The sequence below is a fragment of the Bos mutus genome, chromosome 4, assembly GCF_027580195.1.
Source record: "Bos mutus isolate GX-2022 chromosome 4, NWIPB_WYAK_1.1, whole genome shotgun sequence".
NCBI lineage: Eukaryota > Metazoa > Chordata > Mammalia > Artiodactyla > Bovidae > Bos > Bos mutus.
Genome location: NC_091620.1, coordinates 1,130,154 through 1,157,799, shown reverse-complemented (window position 1 = coordinate 1,157,799; position 27,646 = coordinate 1,130,154). Strand labels below are relative to the sequence as shown.

Here is a 27,646-nt window from a genome sequence, read left to right as displayed (position 1 = left end):
AGTCTCAACCACTGGACCACCAGGGAGGTCCCTACATTCTTGCTCGCTCTGCTTCTTTTTTTAAAAAAATAAGTCTGTGTATTTATTTTGGGCCATGGTGGGTCTTCCTTGCTGTGAGGGTTTTTTCATTAACTGAGGCAAGCAGGGGCTGCTCGCTGGTTGCGGTGTGCAGGTTTCTCACTGCGGTGGCTTCTCGTGTTGGGGAGCACAGATCGGGGATCAGGGATTGAACCCATGTTCCCTGGTGGCTCAGCTGGTAAAGAATCCACTTGCAGTGCGGGAGACCTGGGTACCCACCCACTCAAGTATTTTGGCCTAGAGAATTCTATGGACCATGCAGTCCCTGGGGTCGCAAAGAGTCGGACCCGACTGAGACTTTCACTTCACTTTCCTTCATTAGCAGGCGAATTCTTTACCACTGAGCCACCAGGGAAGCCCATCTCTGACTATTGCTTAATTTCTCTTTAAAAAATCACGTTTTATTTTGAAAATCTCAAGCTTATATAAAAGTTACAAGAACAGTAGAAAGCGTTCTCCCACCACTTTCATCTAGATGCCCCAGTGTTAACGTTTTGTGACCGCTTTTGCTTATATCCGCTCCCACCTCTCAATAAAATATTTATTTGTGTGTCTGTATGAAATCTGAACCATCAAGAGGAAGCTGCCATCACAGTGTCCCCAGCCCCTAAATGTTTCATCTCTTAAAAACAGAGACATACTTCCAATTGCAGTTTAATTATCAGAACCAGGAAATTAACATTAATACAACTGTCTTCGCTAAGCTGCAGACTGTATTCTAGGTTCACAGCTTGTCTCGGTGACATTTTCAGAAGAGGAAGCCCATGTCACACCCTGTGTTTGGGTGTCCCTTCTCCTCCTCGATTTGCTGCCCCCAATCTTTTTTCTTTGTGACATTTTTCAAGACCACACACAGACTGTCCTTCCCTCTGGTTTGTCTGACGTCTTCCCTCTGGTTTGTCTGACGTCTTTCCCTCTGGTTTGTCTGATGTCCTTCACTGTGGTTTATCTGATGTTTCCTCGGGACTCAATTCAGGTTGGCTGGTTGGGCATGAGGCCACGTGTCCAGTGTCCTGTGCTGGCCTCACTGTGGGGAGTGTGGGACGTCATGATGATCTCTTCTGGGTGACACTAACCGATCACTTGGTTAGAGGAGGTGTCTACCCCAGTTAAGAAAGTTATTCCTTTCCCCTTTGTAAGCAGTAAAGATTTCACGGGGACCTGCTTTAGAATTACGTAAATATCTTCTTTCTCATCCAGCTTTCACTTGCTGATTTTAGCATCAGTCATTATTCTGCCTGAATTATTACTGCGGTGGTGGGCGGGGTATTTTCTTACATGGTCGTTAATTCTACATTGATTGGTTGGAATTCCTACGAAGGAAGAAGTTTTCCTTTTTGCCTTACGTTTGTAGGCACGTATGTGATCACAGGCTCATGTTTTAGTCCACGGGTTTCGGCTTGTCCTTGTCCTGTTCTGATGTTCAGATTGCCCCGCTGGCCGGCAGGGCCCCTTCGGGCTGGCCCCTGTGTCCTGGGCCTGTCCCCAGCAGCACACTCTTGTGGTTCAGCCACGAAGTTGTGTCTGTGCACGCACTTCTTGTTTTCTGATGCAACAAAACTATCCAGCCTCACCAGAACTTTCTCTGCCCTGGTCCTGGAATCAGCCACTTCTCCAGACAGCCCTTATTATTTTCAGGTGGTCAGTAATATTTAGAAATAAGGGCTGAAGTATGTTCCTTGCAACTGAGCTATCACAGCTTTCTAGGCCTTCTCAGTAGACATGTCGGAAATACGCTTAATTTAGGAGAGTGGTTAGATAAGATAAAAAACGTGCATGCACACGGTAGAGTGTTACATAGCTGTAAAAATACATAAACATGGTATCTTTGAGCTGATATAGCAAGAAACATGAATAGAAGATTCTCAAGAGACATGAAGATGGCCCCTCAACAGCACTTAGACATCAGTAGGAAACCTTTCCCTAAACCCAGGTTGTATTGGGTTGGCCAGAAATTTCCTTAAGGGATGACATTGAGCATCTTTTCACGTACATGTCTTCTTTGGAAAAATGTCTATCATTTTTAACTGGGTTGTCTTTTTGTTACAGGAAAACCTGAATGAGGTTTTTGACCAACCCAATAGAATTTACCAGTATTTTCCTACTGTAGTTGAACTCTTTTGTTCTAGAACTTTTTCATCACGCCAGCAGAAACCTCGTACCAATAACCATTGCTCCACACTCAGCCTCCACTCAGCTCCTGGCCACACTGATCTGCTTTTTGTCTCTATGGATTTGCCTTATCTGGAACTTTGGTTTACATGGAATCATACAAAGTACGGCCTTCTGTGTCTGGCTCCTCTCACTGAGCATATTGTTTTGAAGATTTGTCCATGGTGTAGTGTGTGCCAGAACTTCACTCCTTTTCACGAATAAACTCATGAAACTGAATAACATTCCGTCGTGTGGACAGACCGCGCTCTGTCTGTCCGTTCTCCCACCGGTAGACACCTGGGTGGTTTGCTCCTTTTGGCTACTGTAACCAGTGCTGCTGTGAGCATTCATGCGTGTTTTGTTTAGACACCTGTTTTCAGCTCTTTTGCGTAGATACCTAGGAGTGGAATTTCTGGGCCATTTGATTATCCTGTTTAACGTGGTGAGGAATGATGTAACTGTTTTCCACTGTGGCCACACCACTTTACATTCTCACCAGCAACGGATGAGGGTTCTCACTTCTCCACATCCCCTCCAACACTTGCTATTTTCCATCTGTTGTTGTTATTAGTACTATTGCCTTCCTAGTCGATCTGAAGTGGCATCTCGTTGTGGTTTTGATTTGCTGTTCTTTAATGACATTGAGTATCTTTTCACGTACATGTCGTCTTTGGGAAAATGTCTTATCGTTTTTAACTGGGTTGTCTTTTTTGTTGTTGAATTGTAGGAGTTCTTTATATATTCTGGATACTAGACACTTATCAGAAATATGATTTGGAGATATTTTCTTCTCTTCTGTGGGTTTTTTCACTCTCTTAATAGTGTCCTTTGATGTGCATAAAAATGTCTTAGTATTTATTTATTTGACTTCCTTGGGTCTTAGTTACGATATGTGGGATCTTTTATTTATTTATTTGACTGCACTGGGTCTTATTTCCGGCACACGGGGTCTTTAGACGCGGCTTGGGCACTCTTAGTTGTGACACATGGGATCTAGTTCCCTGAGCAGGGATGAAACCTAGGCCCCTGCATTGGGATTGTGGAGTCTTAGCCACTGGGCCACCAAGGAAGTCCTGAAAATTTTTTAATTTCGATGACAGCAAGATTTGATGACCAGAATTACTTAGCGTGCTGCTCCGTGGTGCCTGGCCCATAGAGACCCTCAGACCTGTTGGCATGAAGAATGGGGAGCAGGGCCCCAGGAGGTGGCTGCCCCTGACTGCGGGTCACTGATTCCAGGAATGAGCCTCTCCAGGGAGGATGAGAGGCCAGGCCGGTGGACGAGGGCATTGTCGCAGGGTCCCTCACCTCATCAAGAAAGGCTGGCTGAGGGTCTGACGGTCCCTTAAAGCCTTGAGTGAGGGGAGAGAAAAAACAGCAAGTTCTCTGGAGCATCCGTGTCTGAGTTTCGTCTTCCGACCCTCAGGAAGCTTTCCTGCTTGACCTCAGGGAGTCCGGTTTCCTCCGAGCATTTCTGTTTGGTGGAGAGGGCTGGAAGGCTTCCTTCTCTGCCCATGCCGTCCTCCTCACCCTCTGACCCTGGAGGACCCCCAGCCAGCTCCAGGTCACCTAAAGGCCAGGAGGCTGGGCTCTAGAACGCTGGTGAATGGCAAGTTCTCTTAGGTTGTCCCCAAGGACAGGTTGGGCTAAAACGAGAGCCGATGGCCCGGGAGAGGTGCTGGTTCCAACAGTGTCCCTCATCTTTGTTTTTAAGCATTTGCTAGAACAATTGCCTTAAAAGGTGCTTTGCTGATTTTTTTTTTTTTTCTGCTGAAGACACTAATCCGCGTTTGTTCGATTTTGTTGTTTTTCTTTTGTTTTCTCTTCTTGACTTTTTACTTTTCAGTGAAGTAGTTGAATCACATGGTTTACAAAACAATAAAAAAATCAAGGAATGCAAAATGATCCATATGGAAAGGTCCCAGCCCCACTCCTCTAAAACCTCATAAAGGACCTCTTTAAATTATGTCCATCTTCAACTCTTGTACCGTTTACTGGTGGCAAACCTTGCCTGCGGTCTTATCACAATGGGGAATGAATACTGTCTTCCCCACATCTACCTCAATTTCCCTCTGTTCTCCTTTTTTTTTTAATTACTCAATCTTTTCTTTTTATCACCCCCTCAGAAATCTTTTTAGGCATTTTAATCACCCCTTTACAATTTTAATAAAACAGATGTACCACATATTATTTATGTGTTGCATGAAACTATGCTTTATATATGAAAAGAGTCTGTCCCCCCACCACCCCTAAGCCAGTTTTCACCCTCTTAGAGACAATATTGCCCCCAAGGAGAATGATGCCGTCAGCGGGATTTGAGGTGAGAGATGTCAGTGATTATGGTAAGATCTGATTCACTGGGGGTGAGGCCCTTCTGAATCAACAAACGATCTAAATTATAGGATTTTTAAAAATATTTGGTCAACCTCGAGAAATGAACCAGCCACGGAAATGAACTTCCTAGACATCAGAAACGTAAGCCTTTGAGCACCCAAACCTGCATTTTTCAAGTGTTTGGTGCATGAGACACTTTGCAGTTTTCTTATTTGAAAAATACTAAATATCATCTCACTCTTTATTGACGACCTGGGGTCTTGACCAGATTCCCTGGGATGGATGCATCCCACTGCCCCTGAGGTGTGAAGACTGTGTGTGTGTAGACTTATGGACTGAAGGACTTTTTTTGGTAACTTCTGCCGCGTGACACGTGGGATCTCAGTTCCCTGACCGGGGATCGAACCTGCACCCTCTGCGTCGGAAGCGGAGTCTTAACTGCTGGGGTACCAAGGGAAGACTGAACTTCCGGCCACCCTGCCCCCGGTCCTTCCTTCCACGTTCCCGCTGCATGCTTTGCGGTGGAGTTTTGCCTTGAACAGCACCCAGGCTCTCCCTGATCGAAACTTGCTGCTAAGAAACCGGGGTTCTTTATGCGTGTTGTTTGAAACGAGTAAATGATCAGGAGGAAAGTCCCTTGGCTCCCCATTCGAGAAGTGCAGTGCCTTTGGCTCGTGAGTGGGGTTTCTGTGCGAGCACCTCTGACTCAGTTCAGCTGGAAGAGGAAGTGCAGACACGTGGTGCTCCCAGTCCAAGTCCAAGTGCCCCACACTGTGCCCTGTGCAGAGCCCGGGCAGCCAGCCCTGCGCCAGCTGCCGCCAAGCAGAGGTGGCCTCCAAGCCGGGCCCTCCAGGTGACACCCTGTGAGGCACGTGACAGCCCTCTGGGTTGGGTTAAGGTCCTGACAGTGCTGTTTGGTGTTTAAAATGCTCGGGGGCTGACAGGGTGTTTTTCCTACTTTAAAACCCTGTGACATGGGCTCAGGCTGTATTGTGATTTTTTTTTTCTTATGGGAGAAATGAGGGAGAAGAAACAGCGGCTCAGAACTGACGCCGGTAACTGCGTTGCTGTGGTGTCTGACTCAAGTCTCATGAACCTTTCTGTGTATCGTCTCGTTGGGGAATATATGTCACGATTCAGAAGGGACAGCTCAAGGCAAATCTCCACCCAGGCCTCATATTCTAAGCTAGTGGTTTCCAGCTGAAGGAAGTGCCGAAGCAGGAGGGGCTTTCCTACGTGCTCAAGTTGCTTCAGTTCTGTCCGACTCTTTGTGACCCCCTGGACTGTAGCCCGCCAGGCTCCTCTGTCCATGGGATTCTCCAGGCAAGGATACTGAAGTGGGTAGCCCTGCCCTTCTCCAGGGGATCTTCCTGACCCAGAGATCGCACCTGCCTCTCTTGTGTCTCCTGCATTGGCTGAGGACAGATTCTTTACCATGGCCACACTTGTCAAATTTCTCCTGAAAGCCCTGGATTCCAGAAAGTGGAGACAGTGCCTGGTTGCCTGGGAGACGAGGGGCCGGGTGGACCACAGTCTGGCTTTCTGCCGAGCCTGTGAGTTCACTGGTCTTCACCCTTGCACAAGGGTTTTACACATTCCGGTAGCCCTCTGACCTCCCTAAGACATAACTTAGAGGAAGAAGTAAACAGAAAAGCCAGACGCTCGACCTCTAAGACCCTATGGAATCTGGTGTTTGCAAGCCTTGCTCTGTGACCTTGAGTCTGGGGTTCACCCTGGGGCCAATTTGAAAGCTGGAGTCAGAGCAAATCGCATCAGCTCTTGTCTTTGGCGCCATCAGAGCCTTTGGCCTGGCGAGAGACCCCCGGGGGACTACAGGGCCCATGAGAAGGGATTCAGTGAGGCACACACTGGGTCCTTCCGTGGGGCATTAGATTTTAAGATCACCCGGGGATTCCCTACTGTTGGGGTGCTGTACTTTGGCGTGCTAAAAATCACGACTGCCATTGGTGTTTGCTTTTTTCTGTCCTTTTCGGTATTTGTTTAAATCAAGCTACCCCAGATGTCACTGGGCTTAGATGCCACTGGCGTGACTTGAACTATTCCAAGTTGAGGTGGTTTGACTTTGCCAGAAAAATCACCCTCTTGTCGCTCAGAGTTCCGGGAGGAGCCGAGAGGTGTATGTGACGGTGGGCGTGCTGGGCGACACGTGGGCGCCCGAGTTGGGGCGGGGATGGTCGCCCGGGAGCCTCGGCCTCACAAACAGCTCTGGGGACGAGGAAAGGAAGCCCCGGGGAGGTGACACACAGTCTCACTCAGAGTCAAGTGCCGCGGTGACCTTTAGAACTTTCCATGAAATCCGACACGGTATTTTGCAACCAGCCGGAGAGCGCCAGCAACTCTGTGCTCCCAGGCGAGCAGCCCGCCGCTCCGAGGCCCCCCCAGCCCCAAGAGCCTCTTATATAACTGGGGTTTGGTTTGGCCCGCGGCCTCTCAGGGGTCCTGTGCTTTTCAGGTACCACCACGTGACCCGCAAAGCTTCTGAGTGCAGTGGCAGTGGGTCTGTCTGCCTTTCCTTTTCCAACATCGAACCCAGAAGAGGCAGCCCGGCAGGGCGGGGTGGGTGAAGGGGTCCCGAATGCCATGAGATGAAAGACTGAAGTCGCTCACTCACGTCCGACCCCATGGACTATACAGCCCGTGGAATTCTCTAGGCCAGAATGCTGGAGTGGTTAGCCTTTCCCTTCTCCAGGGTATCTTCCCAACCCAGGGATCGAACCCAGGTCTCGGGGGAGCAAATCGGCAGGGTGCCAGCCCAGCTGTGCCACTGGTCCCCAGGGGGAATCTTGGGCAAATCGTTTCGCTTCTCTGAACCTCCACGTGTTTTGCTTCTTAAATCGAGTTGTGAGGGCCGGCCTCCCCGCCTCACGGCGTGGCTGAGGAACACTTTGGGAAGGCCGTGGTCTGCACGGGGTGCACCTGCCTGCCGGCAGCCCACCCCTGCAGGCCTGGACCGGGGCCCAAGGTGAGGGTGTGTCTGGACATGGGGGTGACATGCAGGACAGGTCTGCACGGGGTCTCAGCCCCCCCACCCCAGCCTCTCATCCAGGCCTCCGGTGACCGTCTCGGTGAACGGAGTAAACAGGCTCCGCCCAGGGGTCGGCTGCTGGCCCGGGAGGCCCGTTCCCACAGCACAGGGGACAGACGCCGAACCAGGAGGCAGCTCTGCCCGGTAAAGGCATCCACCCTGGGCTTCCTGCCGGAGCCCCGGCAGAACTTGTCAACTGGCCGTGTTGACACTGTGGTCGATGCTCAGCATCCTTTGGCCTCTCCACCTGCCCATCCCCAGCATGTGCAGCTGAAGGCCCTGACTACAGAGACAGTGGCCGTGGAGACAGGCCCACTGTCCCCACCCCCATCAGAAAGCCAGGCCTGCCAGGCTCCCCGAGGAGCAGTCCACCCTCCCCTGGATTCCCAGCTGTCACGCAATAATAACAGTAAGGAGAAATGAGAAATGTTCAAGGCCTGAACCTCCCTCGGTGGTGGAGCCTGCTCTGAGTGCTGAGTGGTGTTCTACTCTCCCGGAGTTCACTCAAACTCATGTCCATCGAGTCAGTGATGCCATCCAACCATCTCATCCCTGGTCACCCCCTTCTCCTCCTGCCCCCAATCTTCCCCACCATCAGTGTTATTTCCAATGAGTCAGCTCTTCACATCAGGTGGCCGAAGTATTGGAGCTTCAGCTTCAGCATCAGTCCTTCCAATGAACACCCAGGACTGATCTCCTTTAGGATGGACTAGTTGGATTTCCTTGCTGTCCAAGGGACCCTTAAGAGTCTTGTCCAGCCCCACAGTTTGAAAACTGCCCTCATTACATGGTCCTATTCCAGGCTTCCGGGTATAGCACCAGCCAAGAAAGTGATTTGTATAATATGCTCCAGCAATACATTTTAAACACACTTTTTGGGACTTCCCTGGTGACCCAGTGGTTAAGATCCCACACTTCTGCTGCAGGAAGAGTGGGTTCGGTCCCCAGTCAGGAAACAAAGGTATCCAAGTGCCGCGCGGTGGGGCCAAATGAAATAAACACAGTCCCATCTTGGAAGCCACTGGTTCCTTCTTTTTCAGCCCTTCCCTTTAAAAAATCCCCCAAGTGCGGAAAGCATTCCATGAGGATGTGTTCTTGCCGGCTGAATCACGATCGCGTGAAGGGGCTTCACCTCTTGTTCATTTGGGACCATCAGCTGCGGAAACCGTGACAAAGGGGTGTTTGGTCTTCCTGACAGTGGTCACCGCCCACAGCCCCGAGGTCAGATGTCCTGAAGGAAGTGTCCTCGTCACTCAACCTGCAACCTGAGTGTCGCCTCATCTCCTGTATCTGCACTCATCTCAGTTGTGCAAAAGTATTGTCCCAAGTTAAGGAATTTCAGGCAAATACGAATCGAACAGGGAGACACAGTGGTAAGAGAGCCGATTGTAAAATGTCTGGGAATTCTGCAAGCCCATCCGTGCCCATCGGTGCCCTGAAATGGACCAAGGCGGGAGGTCTGCACCACAGCAAGTGGCAGACCCTACAGTTCAGTCCTCCCTGCCCCCACCCCACCCCAGCATTTCCCGCACGCCCTGCGTCTCCACCCCTGGAAGTCCAGTGTCGCCACAGCCTTCTCTGCTCTTGGGTGAAGCTGACCCCGGGAAGAGCATTTTGAGTGAGATCAAAGGTACATGTCAGTGAAGTCCAGGTCTCGCCGGGGCCTTGTATCCGTAGTCAAGGTCGTCGTGTCTGGCATCATTTGTTTTGTTATTGTTGTTCAGTCGCTCAGTTGTGTCTGACTCCGTGCGACCCCATGGACTGCAGCACGCCAGGCTTCCCAATCCTTTCTCATCTCCCAGGCTCGTCTTAGAGCTGCATTTAACCCGCTCCCCAGCTCCGTCCATCCAGAGCTCCCCAGGGTCCATCCTGTGGGACAGAGAACTGTTCTGGGCCTCAAACAACTTATTGCTCGATCAGGCCGGTTCTACTGTGTCTTTTCAGAATATTCTGTAGCCATCTCAGTAACAGAACCGTGACCACGAAGGACCCAGGGATTCTTTCCTCCACCCTGCCTGCGCTGCATGTCCTGACTCTCCTCTCCGAAGGCGTCAGACGTTCCTACTGGGCGAATCCAGAGGGGATGGAGCCCAGAGCTGGGCAGCAGCAGTGGGCTCTGGCCCTGCAGAGACTTGCTCAGCTTTATTTTCTTTATTGAGCATAGTTGCTTTGCAATGTTGTTAGTTTCTGCTGCACAGCGAAGCGAATCAGCTCTACGTACACGTGTGTCTTCTCTTTTTCGGATTTCCTTCCCATTTAGGTCACCACAGAGCACTGAGTAGAGTTCCCGGTGCCTACAATAGTTTCTCATTAGTCATCTATTATATGTTGTTGTTGTTCAGTCGCTCAGTCGTGTCCAACTCTGAGACCCCATGGACCGCAGCATGCCAGGCTCCTCTGTCCTTCACCAACTCCCGGAGTTTGCTCAAACTCATGTCCATTGAGTCAGTGATGCCATCCAACCATCTCATCCTCTGCCACCCCTTCTCCTCCTGTCTTCAGTCTTTCCCAGCATCAGGGTCTTTTCCAATGAGTCAGTTCTTTGCATCAGGTGGCCAAAGTACTGGAGCTTCAGCATCAGTCCTCCCAATGAATATTCAGGACTGATTTCCTTTAGGATGGACTGGTGGGATCTCCTTGCTGTCCAAGGGACTCTCAAGAGTCTTCTCCAACAACACAGTTCAAAAGCATCATTTCTTCAGTGCTCAGCTTTCTGTAGTATCGATAGTATATATATGGCAATCACAATCTCCCAATCCATTCCACGCCCCCTTGCCCCCTTGGTACCCATACATTTGTTCTCTATATCTGTGTCTCTATTTCTGCTTTGCAAATAAGTTCATCTCTACCATTTTTCTAGATTCCACATGTATGTGTTAATATACAATATGTGTTTTTCTGACTTCACTCTGTATGAGAGTCTCTGGGTCCATCCCTGTCTCTGCAGACGGCACAGTAAGAGTTATTCAACTTTAAGTAAAATGGTGTTAGTAACCCTTGCCCCATAGGTTTCTGGGAATGATGAAATAAATTCATATTCACCACTCCAACTGACATATGGTAGGCACTCCCCAAACAGTATTTATTATCTTACTAATTAAAATATAATTCTTAGAGGACAGGAATGTCTTTGAATTTTTCGTAGCACTAATCCCCTCCATCAATATCTGTCCTGCTTGTTTGGTAGAGGTTTAATGACTACTTGGTGCGTGAACGGCTGTATAAACTATGAACAGAACCACTGGATGTCCCCATTTCCCACACGAATTTAAACTCATTCTTCCCTTTCAGTCGCTAAACCCTGAAGTGTTTTCATCTTCTACATAGTCTCTCATATAGTAAAAGAATCTTGCATTGCTTTAGACAAAGCCTTTCATTTTTATTTTAATCAAATATGGCTCTTTCTTACCAGCATTCTTGTTTAGCAATCTTTTCTAAGGAAGCTCTGCCTTGTTTCATTTTTAAACCAGAAGAACATTTCCATTTTTTTTAATGCCGAATTGATTTTTTAATTTTTCAAAATATTTATTTATTTGTTTGGCTTGACTGGGTCTTACTTAAAATACATGGGATCTTTAGTTGAGGCGTATGGAGTCCAGTTCCCTGACCAGGGGTAGAACCTGGGCCCCCTGCACATGGGATCTTTAGTTGAGGCGTATGGAGTCCAGTTCCCTGACCAGGGACAGAACCTGGGCCCCCTGCACAGGGAGTGCAGAGTCTCAGCCACTGGACCAGCAGGGAAGTCCCTGAATTGATATTTTTAAAAACAAAGTCGCTCAGTCATGTCCGACTCTTTGAAACCCCATGGACTGTACAGTCCATGGAATTCTCCAGGCCAGAATACTGGAGTGGGTAGCCTTTCCCTTCTCCAGGGGATCTTCCCAACCCGGGGATCGAACCCAGGTCTCCCACTGTATGCAGGCGGGTTCTTTACCAGCTAAGCTACCAGGGAAAAGTTAGATTTCCTCTTTTAAAAAGAGAAAATCTAAATATGAAACTCCGAAACCTACCTTCTTAGACTTTTTCAGAGCTTAAGTTTGGGCTACCGTATTTAACACAGATAACAATCCACGAATGCACTGGAGAACCCAAGTGGAGGTGGGTTTTGCAACTTGTTCTGTGACCTGTAGGTTCCTCCACAGGTGCAATGGGGGCCTGGCCTCTCCTCTCTTCTGCAGACCCGCCAGCCCTCAAGGCCAACTCAAGCTCTGCTTTCAAAGCAGGGTCAGGTGATTGCTCCTCTCCATCTATCCTTTTGTGCTGATGACACTGTTCATTCTGGCCACTGGCCATTGAGCACATTTCGCTGTATTATGCAATTAGTATTATAATTTTTCTTTGTCTCTCTGAGTCGTTTTCACATAGCTTGAGGGCAAGACCTATTTCCTCTGTCCCTTCAGTGCGTCCTGCTCAAAGATTTGATCACTGGATCTCCGTCCGTCTCAGCAGAAAGAAAAGGCAGGGCAGAGAGCCATTAGATGTTCAGACTTCTGGAAGGAGATGAATTCCTAGCATGAGCAGATCTCACCTTGGTTTGAGGAGGAAACTGGGACCAGAGACGAGGAGTGACTTTTTCAAGGTCACAAAGCTAATTAGTGGCAGGTCCCTTTAGTCTAGGGAAGGTGTCAGCAAAAGGAATTGAACATTTTCCTGTCTTTTTAAAAGTTTTATTTTTAGTTGCAAAACACATGTACACTAGAAGTTTTTTGTTTTTATTAGATCAGGGGTTTGGCTTAGGGGTCAAGGAAGTTGGAATTCTAACCAATAGTTACAGGACTTGGAGCAAATCCCTTTTGGAGCCTCGGTTTCCCCATCAGTCATGGGAAGGGGTTGGATCACATCTCTAAAGTCCCCTCGGGTTCTGCCATTCTGCAGTTCTTAGCAAGCCCCTGGTTCAAGCTGACATGAGCTCAAGACCCTCCTGGTGAGTCCCTGGGGACCCCGTGTCCCCTCCTCAAAGGCAGTCACTGCTTCTTTCATCTTAGGGAGCCGCGAGCTCAGATTCAGCGACTTCCAGCCCCGGGGACCTGCAGCTTCTTCAGTGAGAAGCAGCCGGAGCCTGCTGACCCCAAGGAGCCCTGGAACACATGAATCAAAATAGTTGTGTGATGTCATGTCAGGATGGGAATGCGCTCTGGCCAACCGGTGCCAGGAATTGTCTGGACCGGGTGGTTTCCTTTTACAGTCTTTTTAAAGGGACCTCTGCAGACCTGCACATGACCAGCCGGCGTTGCCCTCCTCCCATCGCCTAGCTCGTTTCTTCCCTCCCTTTTTTTTTTTTTTTCATTTTCAGGAGGAAAAAGCCCCGAGCGCCTGAGTGTGTGGCTGACCTTAACTATATAAACAGACCTGCCTGGGCTTCCGGGGCAGCTTCTTGCCTACTTAAGGGCAGCGGCTGCTCCGGCTTTGCCGCGGCCCTGGCGGCTGGGTGCAGAGGTGAGGACCACCTGGCCTGTCCAGCAGCTGCTGGCCCCTCAGGCGACCCCTCCAGCTTTGGCTGGGGGACCCCAGGCTGTGGCCGGCACGCGCAGGCGGCATCTCTGAGCTCTCTGGCCCCACGTCTGCCAGCCCATGCGGCGCCCCTCCTGGCCCCCGGCCACCCGGGGCTGACGCTGCCCCCGCGAGTCCTGGCATGCACGCCTGGCCCGGCTCCCGTGGCGCCCCCAGCTCCCCATGAAGCGGTTTGGCAGCCTCAGGGGCAACAGAAAGCGCAAGGACCCAAGCCGGAGCACCGGGAGGCGGCAGTCGGAGCCCCATGGCCTTTGTGGTAGGACCCTTCCCTTTGCCCAGCCCTCTGCTGGTTCCAGGGCCAGTGTGTGTGAGTGTGTGTGTGTGTGTGTGTGCGCGCGCACACGCGTGCAGCCTCCCAGGTGACAGCTGTGTGCAGATACGGCTGTCAGGCAGAGGGGACAGGTGGGGACGTGTGTCCTCACGGACAGTCCTGCCGCCCACTGTCCCGGACGGCCCAGCAGTGCTTTCCCCCAGGCCATTTTCTCTGACTGGCCCTGATGAGGTTGAGTGATCAGTGGGACTGGCGTTCATTTCGGTGAAAGCGAAGCCTGGGGACGAGTAAGAGTGGACCGGGACTGATGTTGACGGCTGTGAAGTACGAGATGTGCGTGTGTAGAGAAAACCAGCGCCGGAGATCACAGAGGATGCCCTTCTCTCATCCCCTTGGCCCCACGGCTGACATCGGGTGGTCAAGGGTTAACGTGGGAGGGAAGGGTTAACGCCTGCCTTGATTTTTGTCCCCGGGGCTGGGGGTGGGGTCGGGGGAGAAGCTCGCTGTGTGATCTCCCTGGCTTCTGGGACCTTCTCGTAGCCTCTCCAGGTACAGGGGGTCGGGACCAGTGTGCTTGTGGGGTGAACCATCTACATTTCAGTATTTCCAGTGACCTGCGGGTTTGAGGGAGGCACCCTGTCTGGCTGGAGTCGGGCAGGTGGATTTCAAAGCAGCCAGGGCTTCCCAGGGGCCTGGCTAAGGCCTGCCCGCTCAAAAGTAGGTGGTGGACTTCCTGAGAATTGGGAGTTTGCCTGCCCTGAAGGCTGCTGCTTGCAGAACATGGGTATTCCTGAACACTCTCCCCTAAGACAGAATAGCAGCCCCCTCACACAGCCCAGTGGTAGCAAAGATGGGGAAGCTGACAGGTGCACTAAATTGTGTTCCTTGGGTAGAAGGCGACATGGAAAGTGGCCAAAAATAATCGTTTTGTGTAGTAAGGAAATTACTTTGGCAAAGCACCTTGGCAGTACGTGGAGACTGGAATATAGGCATGCGTGCGTGTTCAGTCTCTTCAGCTGTGTCCGACTCTGTGACCCCATGGACTGTAGCCCACCAGGCTCCTCTGTCCATGGGCTACTCCAGGCAAGAATGCTGCAGTGGGCTGCCATGCCCTCCTCCAGGGGATCTTCCCAAACCAGGGATCGAAGTCGGGTCTGTCTGCACCTCCTGCATTGCAGGCAGATTCTTTACCGACTGAGCCAACTGGGAAGCCTAGAATATAGGCATGCCTCATTTCATTGCATTTTTCTTTCTTTCTTTTTTTTTTTACGAAGTGAAGCTTTGTGGCTCCCCTGTGTTGTCAGATGATGACTAGCATTATATTTTAGCAGTGGGAATAAGTATTTATATTTATATATAAATATGTTTATATTTACTACATTATTGTATGATCATTACTCATACATGCACTTGGAAACTGCGAAATCCGTGTGGCTCCCTTCACCATTCCGATATTCACTTTATTGCAATGGGTTGGAAACTGAACCTGCAGTATCTCCAAGGCCGTGCCTGTAGTAAGAAAAGAAAAAGGTAAACAGAAAACGTGCCGACATCGCTTGCTACACCCAGTTTAGCCAGTTACTTCCGGAAGCTTCTAATGGACCTTGTGTGCCACTGATAACCCCCAGGAGGATGAGCAAAGGCGACCGCAGCTCTGAAATTCAGGGAGTTTTCAGTCTTGTGAAGGGATTAGCAGTGTCTGACTACACCGTGTGCAAAGGTGAATTGCTGGAGGAGAACAGTGCCTAGCCTGACATGGCAGGGGAGGAGGTGGGGGATGACAGACACCCTGGACTTAATTGTTGTTGTTCAGTCGCTCAGTCGTGTCCGACTCTTTTCGACCCCATGTAGCACGCCAGGCCTCCTTGTCCGTCACCAACTCCCGGAGCTTACTCAAACTCATGTCCATCTAGTCGGTGATGCCATCCAACCATCTCATCCTCTGTCACCCCCTTCTCCTCCTGCCTTCAATCTATCCCAGCATCAGTGTCTTTCCAATGAGTCGGCTCTTCAAATTAGGTGGCCAAAGTACTGGAGCTTCAGCTTCAGGCTTAATTAGACGTGGTTTTAAAAGAAGACTCTTCTTTTAAATAATCAAGTGATAAACATTCATTTACTATAGAGCTAAGTCTAAACCTGTTATTTCACTAAAAGTCTGGTTTTGCTAATGGCATGGGTGGGCCCATTAGCAAAAAAAAAAAAGCCTGTTATTTGCCAGACAGTGGTTTCTCCCTTGTGTTTTAAATCTGTCATCCTGTCTGTTCTGCTTCCGAAATCAAAACTAATATTTGCATGTTGACCAGGCTTTACAAGTGCTCACATGCAAATGCCAGCTCTGATCGCAGGGTCAGGAAAATCAGAGTATCTTCTAGAACTTTCTTCTGGGATTTGGGATATAGCCCATGTATCTAGTTTTCCTTTTGTCAGAGTCCCAGTGTGAGAGCCGTCGAGCAGGGGCAGGCAGCAGGTGCTGGCCCCTCAGTCATGTGTGATGTGGATACATCAGATGAAAAAGAAAAAAAAAAAGAGTGTGTGGACCAAGCATCCTCCCAGCTCCCTCCCAGTTGCCACCTACCCCCTCCCAAGACCAGACTGAACCACTCCTATCTGAAACCATCCCAACTGCCTATCCAGTGACCTCCGGGCTTCTTAGGGACAAGGACCACGTCCCCAAGGAAGCTTTCCATCCATCTTCCAACCCTGACGCCTTGAAGCAGCCCAGGTTCTCACTAGAGACGTGCTGGTTATGGGGCAGATTGACGTGGGGTCCCTCCGCAGCTACTCCTAGCTCTCCAGCAGCACTATTTCTGGACTTTGCTTTCTTTTCATTCCCTTCCAGCCGATCCCTTTCCTCCCTACAGTTATCCTTATGTGGGTGCCCAGTGGTGTCCAACTGCAGCCGACCCCATGGACTGTGTCTGTCCGTGGAATTCTCCAGGCAAGAATCCTGGAGTGGGTTGTCATTTCCTCCCCCAGGGGATTTTCCGGACCCAGGGATTGAACCCATATCTCCAACTCACATTTTCTGTGTCTCAGATTCTTTACCTGCTGAGCCACTGATGAAACCCTGGAGCTTAAGAATTTCAGAGAAGTCTTCTTTCTTCTTTTAAGAAAGCTTCCATGAGGGTTGTGAGGATGTCTGCCTTTCACCCACCCTCCGTCTTCCCACATCAAGTGAACATAGGTGGTCAGCACGATTCTGTGTGTTCTTTGGCCGCTTCTGTGGCGCCGTCAGTCTTTTCTAGGAACCACCACTCACCATAGCCTCTGTTCCATTTCAAGGTGGGGTCGCTCCTCACGCACATGCATCTTCTTTGTTACACACAATTGCACACACAGAGCCACCCCTGTAGCCTCTTTTTCTTCTTCTAATTTTAGCTGTGCGGGGTCTTTGTTGAGGCGCATGGGTTGCTGTGCATGCATGGGCTTAGTTGTCCCGCAACATATGGGATCTTAGTTCTCTGACCGGGGGATCAAACCCATATCCCCTGCATTAGAAGGCAGATTTCTTAACCACTGGACTGCCAGGGAAGTCCCCTCCTAGGCTCTTGAGCAGCCAGAACAACCACAAGAGGGAAATGAAGCCCCAGCAGATCAACAGTTACTTAATCCACGTATGTTTGCCCCTGGCCGGCATGTTTGTTTGGAAGCCTGTGGCTCCGGCTGGAGTTTTAAACACTTCAAGCCTGGTAACAAAATGCCCCAGAAGGTTCTGATTCACGAGAAACGTGCCCCTTTTGGCCCAGAGCTTAGGGCCCGCCCAGCCTCCCACCCCACTACCAAAGCTCAGTAGGCACCTCCCGCTGCAGGTGTCACACTCTGTAGGCAAACACAGCAATGGTTTGGACTTAAGCCTTCACTTTCGGCCTCTTTGGTCAACAGAGATCCAGAGGATGTGGACAAATAGCATGTAGCAATAGTAATAAAAATGTGAAAGGCAGATTAGGAAAGGATTTTGCTTATCAGTTCAGAAAACTGACTGTAGCAACTTTTGTACCCTCTGTAGTGAGAGGGGAGTGAGTCAACAAAAGCTGCCCGGAGCCTTAAGAGGCCCCTTCTGAGGGCCAGCACTAGAGCCAGGAAGCCCCTGGGTGTGTCAGGAGGCTGTGTCCCCACGCGGCTGGGGTCCAGGGGACACTGGAGACCAGAGCCCCCGACAAGTCTTGTTTTCCACTGAGCCACCTCCTCCTGTTAGCCCTCCTCGTGATGAAGGTCCAACCGCTTCTGGAACAAAACTCCAAAGTTCCTCCTGCCCGGGTTCACGCATCACCCCAATGCTGCCTGTCCCAGTCGCTCATCCCCTGTTAATGCCAGTGGAGCCCGCAGCGGGCTGTGCCTCTGCGGGGACCGTGGGTCATCGTCGCCTCAGCAGCGGGCATGGCTGTTGTTCTGACTCCGCCCTCGGTATCCCCCCACCCCGGGACCCTCTGCTCCCTGCCCAGTCCCTTGTTATCTCCGTGCTGCTCTGGGTGCCTGCCTGCCCACCCAGCTTCCGGTGTCCAGACTAGGGTGGACTTGAGAGAGCCCAGTATTCATTCGGTCACTCATTCGAATATATGTATTTAGTTATTCATGATGGAACATTTCCAGCCTCCAGAGAAGGAGGGAAAATGGAGGAACGGTGTCCATTTTCAGGCTCAGTGGTGAGAAGAGCTCTGCCAGTCCTGTGGGCAGAGGAGCCAGGCGGGCTACAGTCCACGGGGTCGCAAAGAGTTGGGCACGACCTAGCAGTGAACACTTCCACTTTCGCTTCACTTTCTGCCAGTGTCTGAGCTGCGCGGTGCCAACAGGGGGGTGCAGACACCAGTGCGCCCTCCCAGGGCAAGCCACTGAGGTGGTTCTTTAAACTGTGGTAAAATAGGGGATGAGATGGTTAGGTAGCATCACCGACTCAATGGACATGAGTTTGAGCCTAACTCCGGGAGATAGTGGAGGACAGAGGAACCTGTCGGGCTACAGTCCCCAGGGTCACAAAGGGTCGGACACAACTTAGCAACCCAACAGCCCAGCAAAACAGATGAAACGTAAGACTTACCACCTTACCCATTATTACCTGTACTCTTCACTGGACTTAAGCTCATTCACACTGTTGAGCAGACCATCGCCACCTGCATGTCCAGAACTTCCCAGCGTCTCCAACCAAACCTCTGTCCCTTTTAACAGCTGGCCACTCTGTCTGCCCCCCTAGGGCTGGCGCTCCCCAACTTCCCCTCCCTGCCTCTGTCCAGTGACCGCTCCGGGTGCCTCACGAGCGGAATGACACGGTGTTCCTCCCTTGTGTCTGGCTTGTTCGACAGCCGAGCGAGTTTTCCTTTGCGATGCTGGGCCGTGGGGAGCGCTGTGGGGGAAAGGGCAGGACAGGGGGTCGGAGCGGGCAGAAGGAGGCGCCGTGTGGACCCTGAGGCAGGTCCTTCCAGACAGATGGTGGGCCCAGGCCCTGGGGGAGGGTAAGCCTTGGATCCAGGGGCACCGAGGGGCCAGATTGACTGGATGGCAGGAAGCAGGGCAAAGCCCTTAGGCGGGGGCCCAGCAGGAGCGGGACAGAGGCAGGTGAGGGGCGAGGGGGCGTGAGATGAAGCCCCTGGGGGGCTTGAGCCAGCACTGCTGGGCTCTGGGGCTGGGGCCTTGCCCAAGGCCACGGAACGGTAAGGGCAGAGCGGGGGTTATAAGCCTATGTCCCTAGCCCTCCGCAGGTGCAGTGCCCACCCGGAGCGGCTGGCCCTGGGTCCCAGCCTCTCTGCCGAACCTGCGTCCACACAGGAGACCCAGGGAGCCTGCAGCCTGTCTGCAAGGGTGGGGTCGGGGATTCAGACTCCATAACGTCTTGGGGAGGCGTTTGGGATTTGGGGTCAGTCAGAGGAGGCTGGCTTACCGCCTCCCGCCCATCCTCCCCACCCCAAACCCAGCTGGGAGGGCTCATCTTCCTTTGCCCAGTTTTCCTCCGTGTGGCCGTCACCACGCTGCGTGGCGGCCCTGGCCCAGCATCCAAGGATGATCGGTGGAAGCAGGGGCCCAGGCGAGGGACTCCCCGGGGAAATCCTAGTTAAGCACTTCCACCTTCATCTGCCCCAGCGGCCGCCCTGGATCACCGGCCAGTGGACCAGTCAGCACCTGATAGGCGGGCACGGAGCGGCGGGGCTGTGCGTGTTCTCACTGCACGCCTGCTTCCCAGCTGTGCCCCTCCCAGGGCTGGAGGTGAGGATGGAGGAGACAGCAGCAACCAGCCTTCACTCTCAGTGCCCCTTCCTTTCCCAGCCCCCAAGGGGGCAGACTAGGAACATTCTAGAAACAAGGCCCGAGTGTTGATGGAGACAGTGAAGTGAGGGCTCGCTGGCTGCCTGGAGGAGGCGTGGTTCTGAGGAGTGCTGCTTCTGGGCAGAGAGCCTTGACACCAGACATGGCAAGTCTGTGATTCCAGGACTGAGGGTGTGTGTGAAGACAGTGGGACCTGATCGCAGAGCCTGGTGGAGTGAGTAGAGGAATAAGGGAGAAAGAAGTAAGGTGGGAGGGGGTGGACCTCACAAAGTGACCCCGCTCGGTGATGGAGACGCCTTGGGGCTGGAAAGCCTGGCTGGGGTCAGACGACACCTGCTGCTCTGTCCCCCAGACCCTCCCGCTGGGACCTGGTCCAGGGTAAGTCTAAGGGCCCAGGGGGCTCCGCACCCAAGAGAGCAGCATCTGGGGCTTCCAGCATCCAGAGCAGATTGAGAACCTGGGACATTTACAGAGACAGTGATTTCTGTCCTCAGCTCATTTGTTGTCGTTCTTCAGTTGCTGAGTCGTGCCTGATTCTTTGCAACCCCAAGGACTGCAGCACACCAGGCTTCCCTGTCCTTCAGTATCTCCTGGAGTTTGCTCAAACTCATCCCTATTGAATCAGTGATACTGTCCAACAATCTCATCCTCTGTCATCCCCTTCTCTTCCTGCCTTCAATCTTTCTCAGCATCAGGGTCTTTTCCAATGAGTCAGCCCTTCACATCAGGTGGTCAAAGTATTGGAGTTTCAGCTTCAGCATCAGTCCTTCCAGTGAATATTCAGGACTGATTTCCTTTAGGATTGACTGGTTGGATCTCCTTGCAGTCCAAGGGACTCTCAACAGTCTTCTCCAGCACCACAGTTCAAAAGCATCAATTCTTCAGCGCTCAGCTTTCTTTATGGTTCAACTCTCGCATCCATACATGACCACTGGAAAAACCATAGCTTTGACTATATGGACCTTTGTTGGCAAAGTGATGTCTTTGCTTTTTAATATGCTGTCTAGGTTTGTCATAGCTTTCCTTTCAAGGAGCTAGCATCTTTTAATTTCAAGGCTGCAGTCACTGTCTGTAGTGATTTTGGAGCCCAAGAAAATAAACTCTGCCACTGCTTCCACTGTTTTCCTCAATTCTTAGTTTGTCTTTAATGATCGAGAAGGAAAACACACGTGGTCCCGGCCCTCTCGAGAACCCAAGCACCAGGATGCCTCTGGGGCCGCTGCTGCCCTTGGCCCTGGACTGCTGGCCTCCACAGGTGTCTCCTGACCGTGGTGGTGGTCAGGACATAATCCCCAGGAGGGAGTGTGTCCCCTCCCAGGGAGGCCCCAGCTCAGACTTGTGTGTGGCCGTGGAGTCTGGGGTGATTGGTGTCCCCAGAGCTGTGCGGGGAGGTGTGGTGTGGTCCTCCAGCAAACGCAGGCTGGAAGCAGGGATGTGGCCCCCGCCTGGGGCTCCGGGGCCAAGGGCACTGCTGAGACAGACACGTGGAGGGCTCAGAGGGCATTTCGGTGGCTCAGATGACTACAAGGCTTTGCCGAGAGAGGTAGCACACACCAGCTAATCCTAGTGACTTCACAGATGCACAGCAGATGAACGATAAAACCGCCAGGGCTCAGCCTCGCCTGCGTTCAGCTGTCCTGCTGCTTTCATGTCCGTAATCCAAATCCCTGGGCTTCGCTGCTTGGCTCAGTGGTGAAGAATCCACCTGCCAGTGCAGGAGGTACTGGTTCGATCCCTGATCCGGGAAGATCCCATGTGCGGCAGAGCAGCTAAGCCCGTGGGCCGCAGCTACTGAGCCTGTGCTCTGGAGCCCGGGAGCCATCACTACTGAAGCCTGAGCGCCCTGGAGCCTCTGCTCGAAAACAAGAGAAGCCACCGCAATGAGAAGCCCAAGCATCAAAGAATAGGCCCCGCTCACCACCACTAAAGAAAAGCCCGAACAGCAGAGAAGACCCGGCACAGACAAAAAGAAAGAAAGAATTTGTTTAAGATTCCAAATGCCCCCAACCCAAGCCCCTGCCTCCTAGAGACGCTCGGCTTTGCGGGGAAACGAGGCTGAGAGAAGGAGGACAGGCCCCTGCCTGCCGAGTTCCGAGCCCCAGGCCTCAGGCCTCGGGTTGGTTGTCTTCCTTCCTCTGCACGCCTACCTGGGAAGTCATTCCAGGGCGCCTGTGCTTCTGCAAGGGCTTCTGAGAAATGCCCTGTTAGTCAGAGTCGAGTGCGTGTTTTCCCTTGCAGCTTTTCTGTTGACAGAAGATTTCGTCTGTGTGGATATGGGGAGTCCTTCTCACGTCTGCCAGTGCAGAGCAAAGAAACACACCTCGCGTAGACAATGGGGAGCTGTATTTTTATTTTTTGTTAATTAACTAGTTTATTTTTGGCTGCTCTGGGTCTTGGTTGCTGCCCACGGGCTTTCTCTAGCTGCGATGAGCAGGGGCCACTCTCTGGTCACGGTGCCGGGCTTCTCACTGCGGTGTCTCTCTTGTTGCAGAGCACAGGCTCCAGGGCGTTGGGCTCAGTAGCTGTGGCAAGTGGGCTCAGTTGCCCCTTGGCATGTGGAATCTTTCCGGATCAGGGATTGAACCCATATCCCCTGCATTGGCAGGCGGATTCTTAACCACTGGACCACCAGAGAAGCCCCAAGATGATGGGGAGTTGTATATTTAAGTGTCGGTTTCATTGTTATTCTGGTGCCGTGACGCTGACAGGTCAGGAGTGGTTGCCACAGAAAGGCTGTTGGTCACTCCCAGTTCCCAAGAGGAAGGGGCACAGCCTCCCCCGACCCATGCCCTGCAGGACCATGCAGGGAAACTCCAGGGTTTCCCTACATGGGGGAAGAAGGAGGGGTAGAGGAAGCCAGGGGAAAGGGTGGGCGGCAGCCTTCATTATGGTTTCCGCGGGAGAGTCAAGGCCAGGCAGAGCAAGCAGGGTTGGGGTGGGCTAGCTGAATCATTTCAGCAGGCGCTGGGGTCTGGGGGCTGTCTGTAGTCTGGGACCTGCCCCTGGGATGATCAGGCAGTGGTAGTGCCTTCTAGAGCATAAGGACCAGCAGCAGGAGGGTGCCTCCCAGTAGGACTGTGGATTGGCTTATTTGCATATGAAAGGCAGGCTCCCTGAAAGGGAGGGGCGGGCTAACCCCGGAGGGGCAGGCCTCCCCAGTCAGCCAGACCCCAGATGCCAGACCATAATGAACACAGAAAATAAGAAAATCTAGTCAATGCAGGATGCTGCTACCCCCATAGTTCTCACTTGTTCTCTTTGCCCATAACCTCGAAGTGTTTCGGACTCCACTGGGGAGCAACCTGCCTGCCCTGAGACCCCAGCCTCCAGCTCGGAGGGGAGGAGGGGCTGGTGTCCCCTCGTCCAGATCACATGGCTCCTAATCTGACACATCCAGCAGCTCAGGCCCCGGAGGAACAGGGTAAGGGCTGTCTGTGCCTGGTGGGTCTCCTCCGGGTCCTCCATCCCATCTTCAGGCCTCAGAAAATGCCCGTGAGTGACTGCAGACCAGCTTACGGGTGCTGCCTATTCCTCCCCACCCCCTCCACCACCACCACACTGGTCATCAGGGCTGGCCCATCAAATGACCACGTGCCCACCCTTAGTGTGGCCAATGGACGCATGGCAAGTGGGTTCTGAACACACACGCTGCCAGGAATGCTCTGTGGTCACTTCCGCGTGGAGTCTGGGAGTCCCTAATCGTGGTCGTGTTTCTGGATGAAAGTGACAGGGAGGTGTGGCCAGGCCGGCACAAGGGTGTGATGGGGACTCAGCATCACCTGTGAGCTCTGGCAGGCCCGGAAGTCGCCCCATGTGGGGGTCGCCCTGGGGCAGAGCTCCGCTCACAATTGGACGCCCCGCCCAGGGTCTGCCCCCTCCCAACCCTTCCTGTGTGTCCTCTCTGCCTGGTTCTGCCCCCACCTGGGCCTCAGACATGAGCATCAGACTCTTGGGGCTCCCACCTCCTGCTCTGTGTCTGTGGCTCTCTCTGATGTTAAGGGTGAATTCACCAAACACGTCTATTAAGCTCCTACCTTGGGGTGTGGGTGTAGCTGCTGGGGACCGTGGGGAACAGGATAGATGCTGAGCAAACATGCGTCCGCAGTAATTAAAGTGCATAGTGAAATATTAAAGAGTAAGCTGAGATGTCAGGAGGATGGATTTCGGTGTTCAGGAAGGCTGCTGTGGATAAGAATAGGCTCTAAAGCGTTAGATTGCACCAGTAGGGAGGGGAGGGGAGGGAAGAGGGGGACAGAAGGGATCCAGGTGGGAGAAGCCGCGTGCAAAGGTCCAGGGCGGGTCTGGCCTGGCACTTGGAGCACCCCAAAGGGGTTCCCAGTGCCCAGGGGGTCTTGGGGGGTCTCCGACACCTGGAAGGCCATCCTCAGCGGGTACCACTCAGCCCAGCATCACTCTCAGACGTTCGGGGAAAGTGGTGGCCGTCACCGCCGGCTGACCGCCCTGCTTCTGACATCCCTGCTGAGCTTAGTGTGGCGGTCGCTGAAGCAGGCCCACCTTTGCAGAATCTACCTGACTGGTGGTGACTGGTTTGTCGGCAGGCCAGGGAAGGGAGCAGATCCACTCCCAGAAAAGCAGGTTTTGTCTCGAACAAGGCGCAACAGACTCTGCAGCAGGGTCCCCCGTGCAGCCCTGGCAACGCCTAACACACCTCTACTTCTTGAGTCTGCCCTCATGGCAGACCTCTCTGGGTCACATGGCTGAGAGGGGCCTTCTGGATCCACGATTATCTTCAGAAGATAAAGGAAAGAGAACCCTACCGATTGTACTTTTCCTGCAGCTTCCCCTCTAGGTCCACAGCCCTGGAGATGTCCTCCTACAATCGTGCCTGGGCTCTCCAGTACCTGCCTTGAGAAAACTCAACCCAGAGCCTGATGAACCTGGCTGGGCTGTTCTCGTTAAACTCCTGGGCCGCAGAGACTGTCTCATTCTCTCTGCTTGTGATCTCTCGGATCATCACCCTCATTCCTGCTCCCTATCTTCCTCAGTCGCAGGACCTCAGTCTCATTTCATGCTCATGCATGTGGCTCAGTAGGGCAGGTGACAGTTATTCAGTGAGCTATATGGGCAAGTGTTGTTTTCATTTAGAAAGACTCTTAAAAAGGGGGAGAACTGGGACTTCCCTGGCTGTCCAATGGTTAAGATTCCTAGCTTCCACTGAAGGGGGCGAAGGTTTGATTCCCTGGTCAGAGAGCTAAGATTTCACATGCTGCAAGGTAGGGCAAAAAAAAAAAAAAAAAAGAGGAGAAGAAGTAAATCCCCTTAGGTTCCTTTTACCTGCCCCCTGCTGTGAATGTAGATGTGAGGGTTGGAGCTCCGCAGCCATCTTGGGTCATAAGGTGACTGCTGAAGATGCAAGGAATGAGGTTAGTGGAAAATAAAGATAGGAGCCTGGGTTAACATTGTGAAGCCGCCATACTAGCTACGGACCACCTGTCTTTCAGACATCTGTTTTATGTGAAAGAAGAATAAACCTCTTTCTGGCTGAAGCCACTGTTATTTTGGGTTTTGCTGTTAAATAAGGACAAACTTAACGAAACTGACACAACTTAAGATGGAACTTGATCCATACCAGGCCTTCAGTAGCTACTTAAGACCAGGCAGGAGATCTGTGTGGGTGTGGCTCCTTCAGACCCAAGACACCGAGGCCCAGGCAGGTGAGGGCTGCCCAGACCGGGAAGAGGACGTGTGTCTAAGGTCATCCCGTGGACCTCTGTCCAGCTCCGTTTCCCCTAGAGCTGTGTGTTCACTGCGCTGCAAGAAGACTGTCTGTAAGGAAACTCTGATATTCTAAACTTAGACTAAAAAAATTAGGCCCGTGGGTGCTTTATACAAATGGGCCATTTCTTTAAATTGCTGTGTCCCTTTCTGTGGACATATTTCATCTTTTAAAATATGACTTCGTTTGAGATGATCCCACTGCAGAGAGAGAGAGATGAGCTATTACATCTATGAAGGTGTAAAGGCAAATTCACATCCAGCTTTTGGGCCACCGTGGTGAGCTTGAGAGTAGCGGTGAAGTCTGGACTCTGTACTAACATGGCTTATTAAAAGAAAATTATTACAGTTAACTATAGACTTAAATATATATATATTCATTTATGTATTTATTTTTGGCCGTGCTGAATCTTCATTGCTGGTGGGCTTTTCTCTAGTTGTGCTGAGCAGAGGCCACCTCTCGCTGCGGTTGTGGGGGCTTCTCACTGCAGTGGCTCCTCTTGTTGCCGAGCACAGGCTCGCAGGCTTCAGCAATTGCAGCACGCGGCTTCATTACCTGTGGTGCACGGGCTTAGTTGCTCCACACCATGTGGAATCATCCCAGACCAGGGATCGAACCCATGTCCCTTGCATTCGCAAGTAGATTTTTATCCGCTAGGGAAATCCAACCATAAACTTGTTAAAATCAGAATACAGGTGGCATTCCGCACTATACGTTCAGGGTGGACAGCATACACCATGAAATTACCACAGTAAGTTTAATGAACATCCATCATGGCAAACAGATACAAAATAAAAGGGAAAAAAGTTTCTGTGTGATAAAAACTTTTACGATTTCCTCTCTTAACGACTATCATATATAACATCTAGCAGTGTTAATTATCTTTTTAAAAATTTTTTATTTATTTTTTAAATGAAGGATAATTGCTGTACAGAATTTTGTTGTTTTCTGTCAAACCGCAACATGAGTCAGCCATAGGTATACATGTATCCCCTCCCTCTTGAACCTCCCTCCCATCTCCCTCCATATCCCAACTCTCTAAGTTGATACAGAGCCCCTGTTTGAATTTTCTGAAATGAATTATATTTTTCTCATAACTGAAAGTTTATACCTTTGTGACCATCTTCATCCAACTCCCCTCCCTGATTTTCCACCCCCACCTCTGGTAAGCACCACTCTGATCTCTTTTTCTATGAGCTTGTTTGTTGGTTTGGTTTTTTTTTTTTTAAGTGTTTATTTATTTGACAGCCTTGAGTCTTAGTTGAGGCGTGTGGGATCTAGTTCCCTGACCAGGGACTGAACCCAGGCCCCCTGCGCTGGGAGAGTGGAGCCTTGGCCTCTGGGCCACCAGGGAAGTCCTTGATTCTTTGGTTTTGTTGTTGACCAGTCGCTCAGTCACGTCTGACTCTTGGCGACCCCACGGACCTTGGTTGGCAAAGTAACGTCCCTGCTTTTTAATACGCTGTCTAGGTTTGTCATCACTTTTCTTGCAAGGAGCAAAGCGTCTTTTGATTTTGGTTTGGAAGTATAATTGCTTACAGCACTGTGTTAAGCCTGATGTAGAGATTCACCATTTCTGTACGTTTTTAAGTGAACCCCCCAGGCCACCCCGGCCTTGGCCTTCCTTGCACTGCTGTGTCTCTGGGGCTCATCAGTGGATAAGCCAGACACCCACAAGTTAACCCATCTGTTAAGTGTTATTTATTGTACGTATGTCAGGCTGCTCTGAGAACGACGTGAAGATGCCAGAGGAGGCTCAGCGGCTTGCACGTAGGCAGAGGTGAGGGACGCTTTCCTGGAGAGGGGCCCCCAGGACGGGCACTGGGGCTAAACACTCAGGTGCTTGGGTGTGAGTGGCAGTGGGTGTCTGCTCTGGACACTGGTTGGTGGACACCAGGGTGGGGGGTCTTGCCTAGTCAAGGAAACATCTGGAAAGAGAAGATGGGGCCAGACTTTAGAAAAACCTAGAATGCCAGGCTGGAGGGTGAGCTGGGAACAGGGGCCCCTGGGAGGAAGTGTGAGCAAGGGCATCGTGTCAGGGGGTGGGGGGCTCAGGGAAGGGGCTTGTGAGCTGAGACTCCATTGAAGGGAGCTTGTCCCTAGAGTGCACAGCCCTCTGGAGCCTCGGCTGCAGCTCCCCAGGGGCTGCAGGGGTGTCGAGCCCTGAAGCAGCACCCCCCCATGCCCCCATGAGCAGCCCTGTGGCCTCTTGCAGGTGGGTGTCTCCCAGTGCCGGCCGGGTGCATACCCCGGTCGCCCG

The 27,646-nt window shown here is 51.8% G+C and overlaps 1 protein-coding gene across 6 annotated transcripts in view; it reads left to right on the top strand.

Moving 5' to 3' along the window:
- PRKAG2 (protein kinase AMP-activated non-catalytic subunit gamma 2) overlaps positions 1-27,646 on the top strand; it is a 305,973-nt gene that overhangs the window by 120,773 nt on the left and 157,554 nt on the right. The window contains exon 1 of one of the 6 annotated variants that reach the window (XM_070368930.1): positions 12,914-13,379. The exons of the other annotated variants lie outside the window; for them this stretch is intronic. Within the exon in view, the coding sequence (XP_070225031.1) occupies positions 13,286-13,379 (94 nt within the window). The 5' untranslated portion in view covers positions 12,914-13,285. Of the gene's footprint in view, positions 1-12,913; positions 13,380-27,646 lie in introns of those variants that run through there. 6 annotated transcript variants of the gene reach the window in all.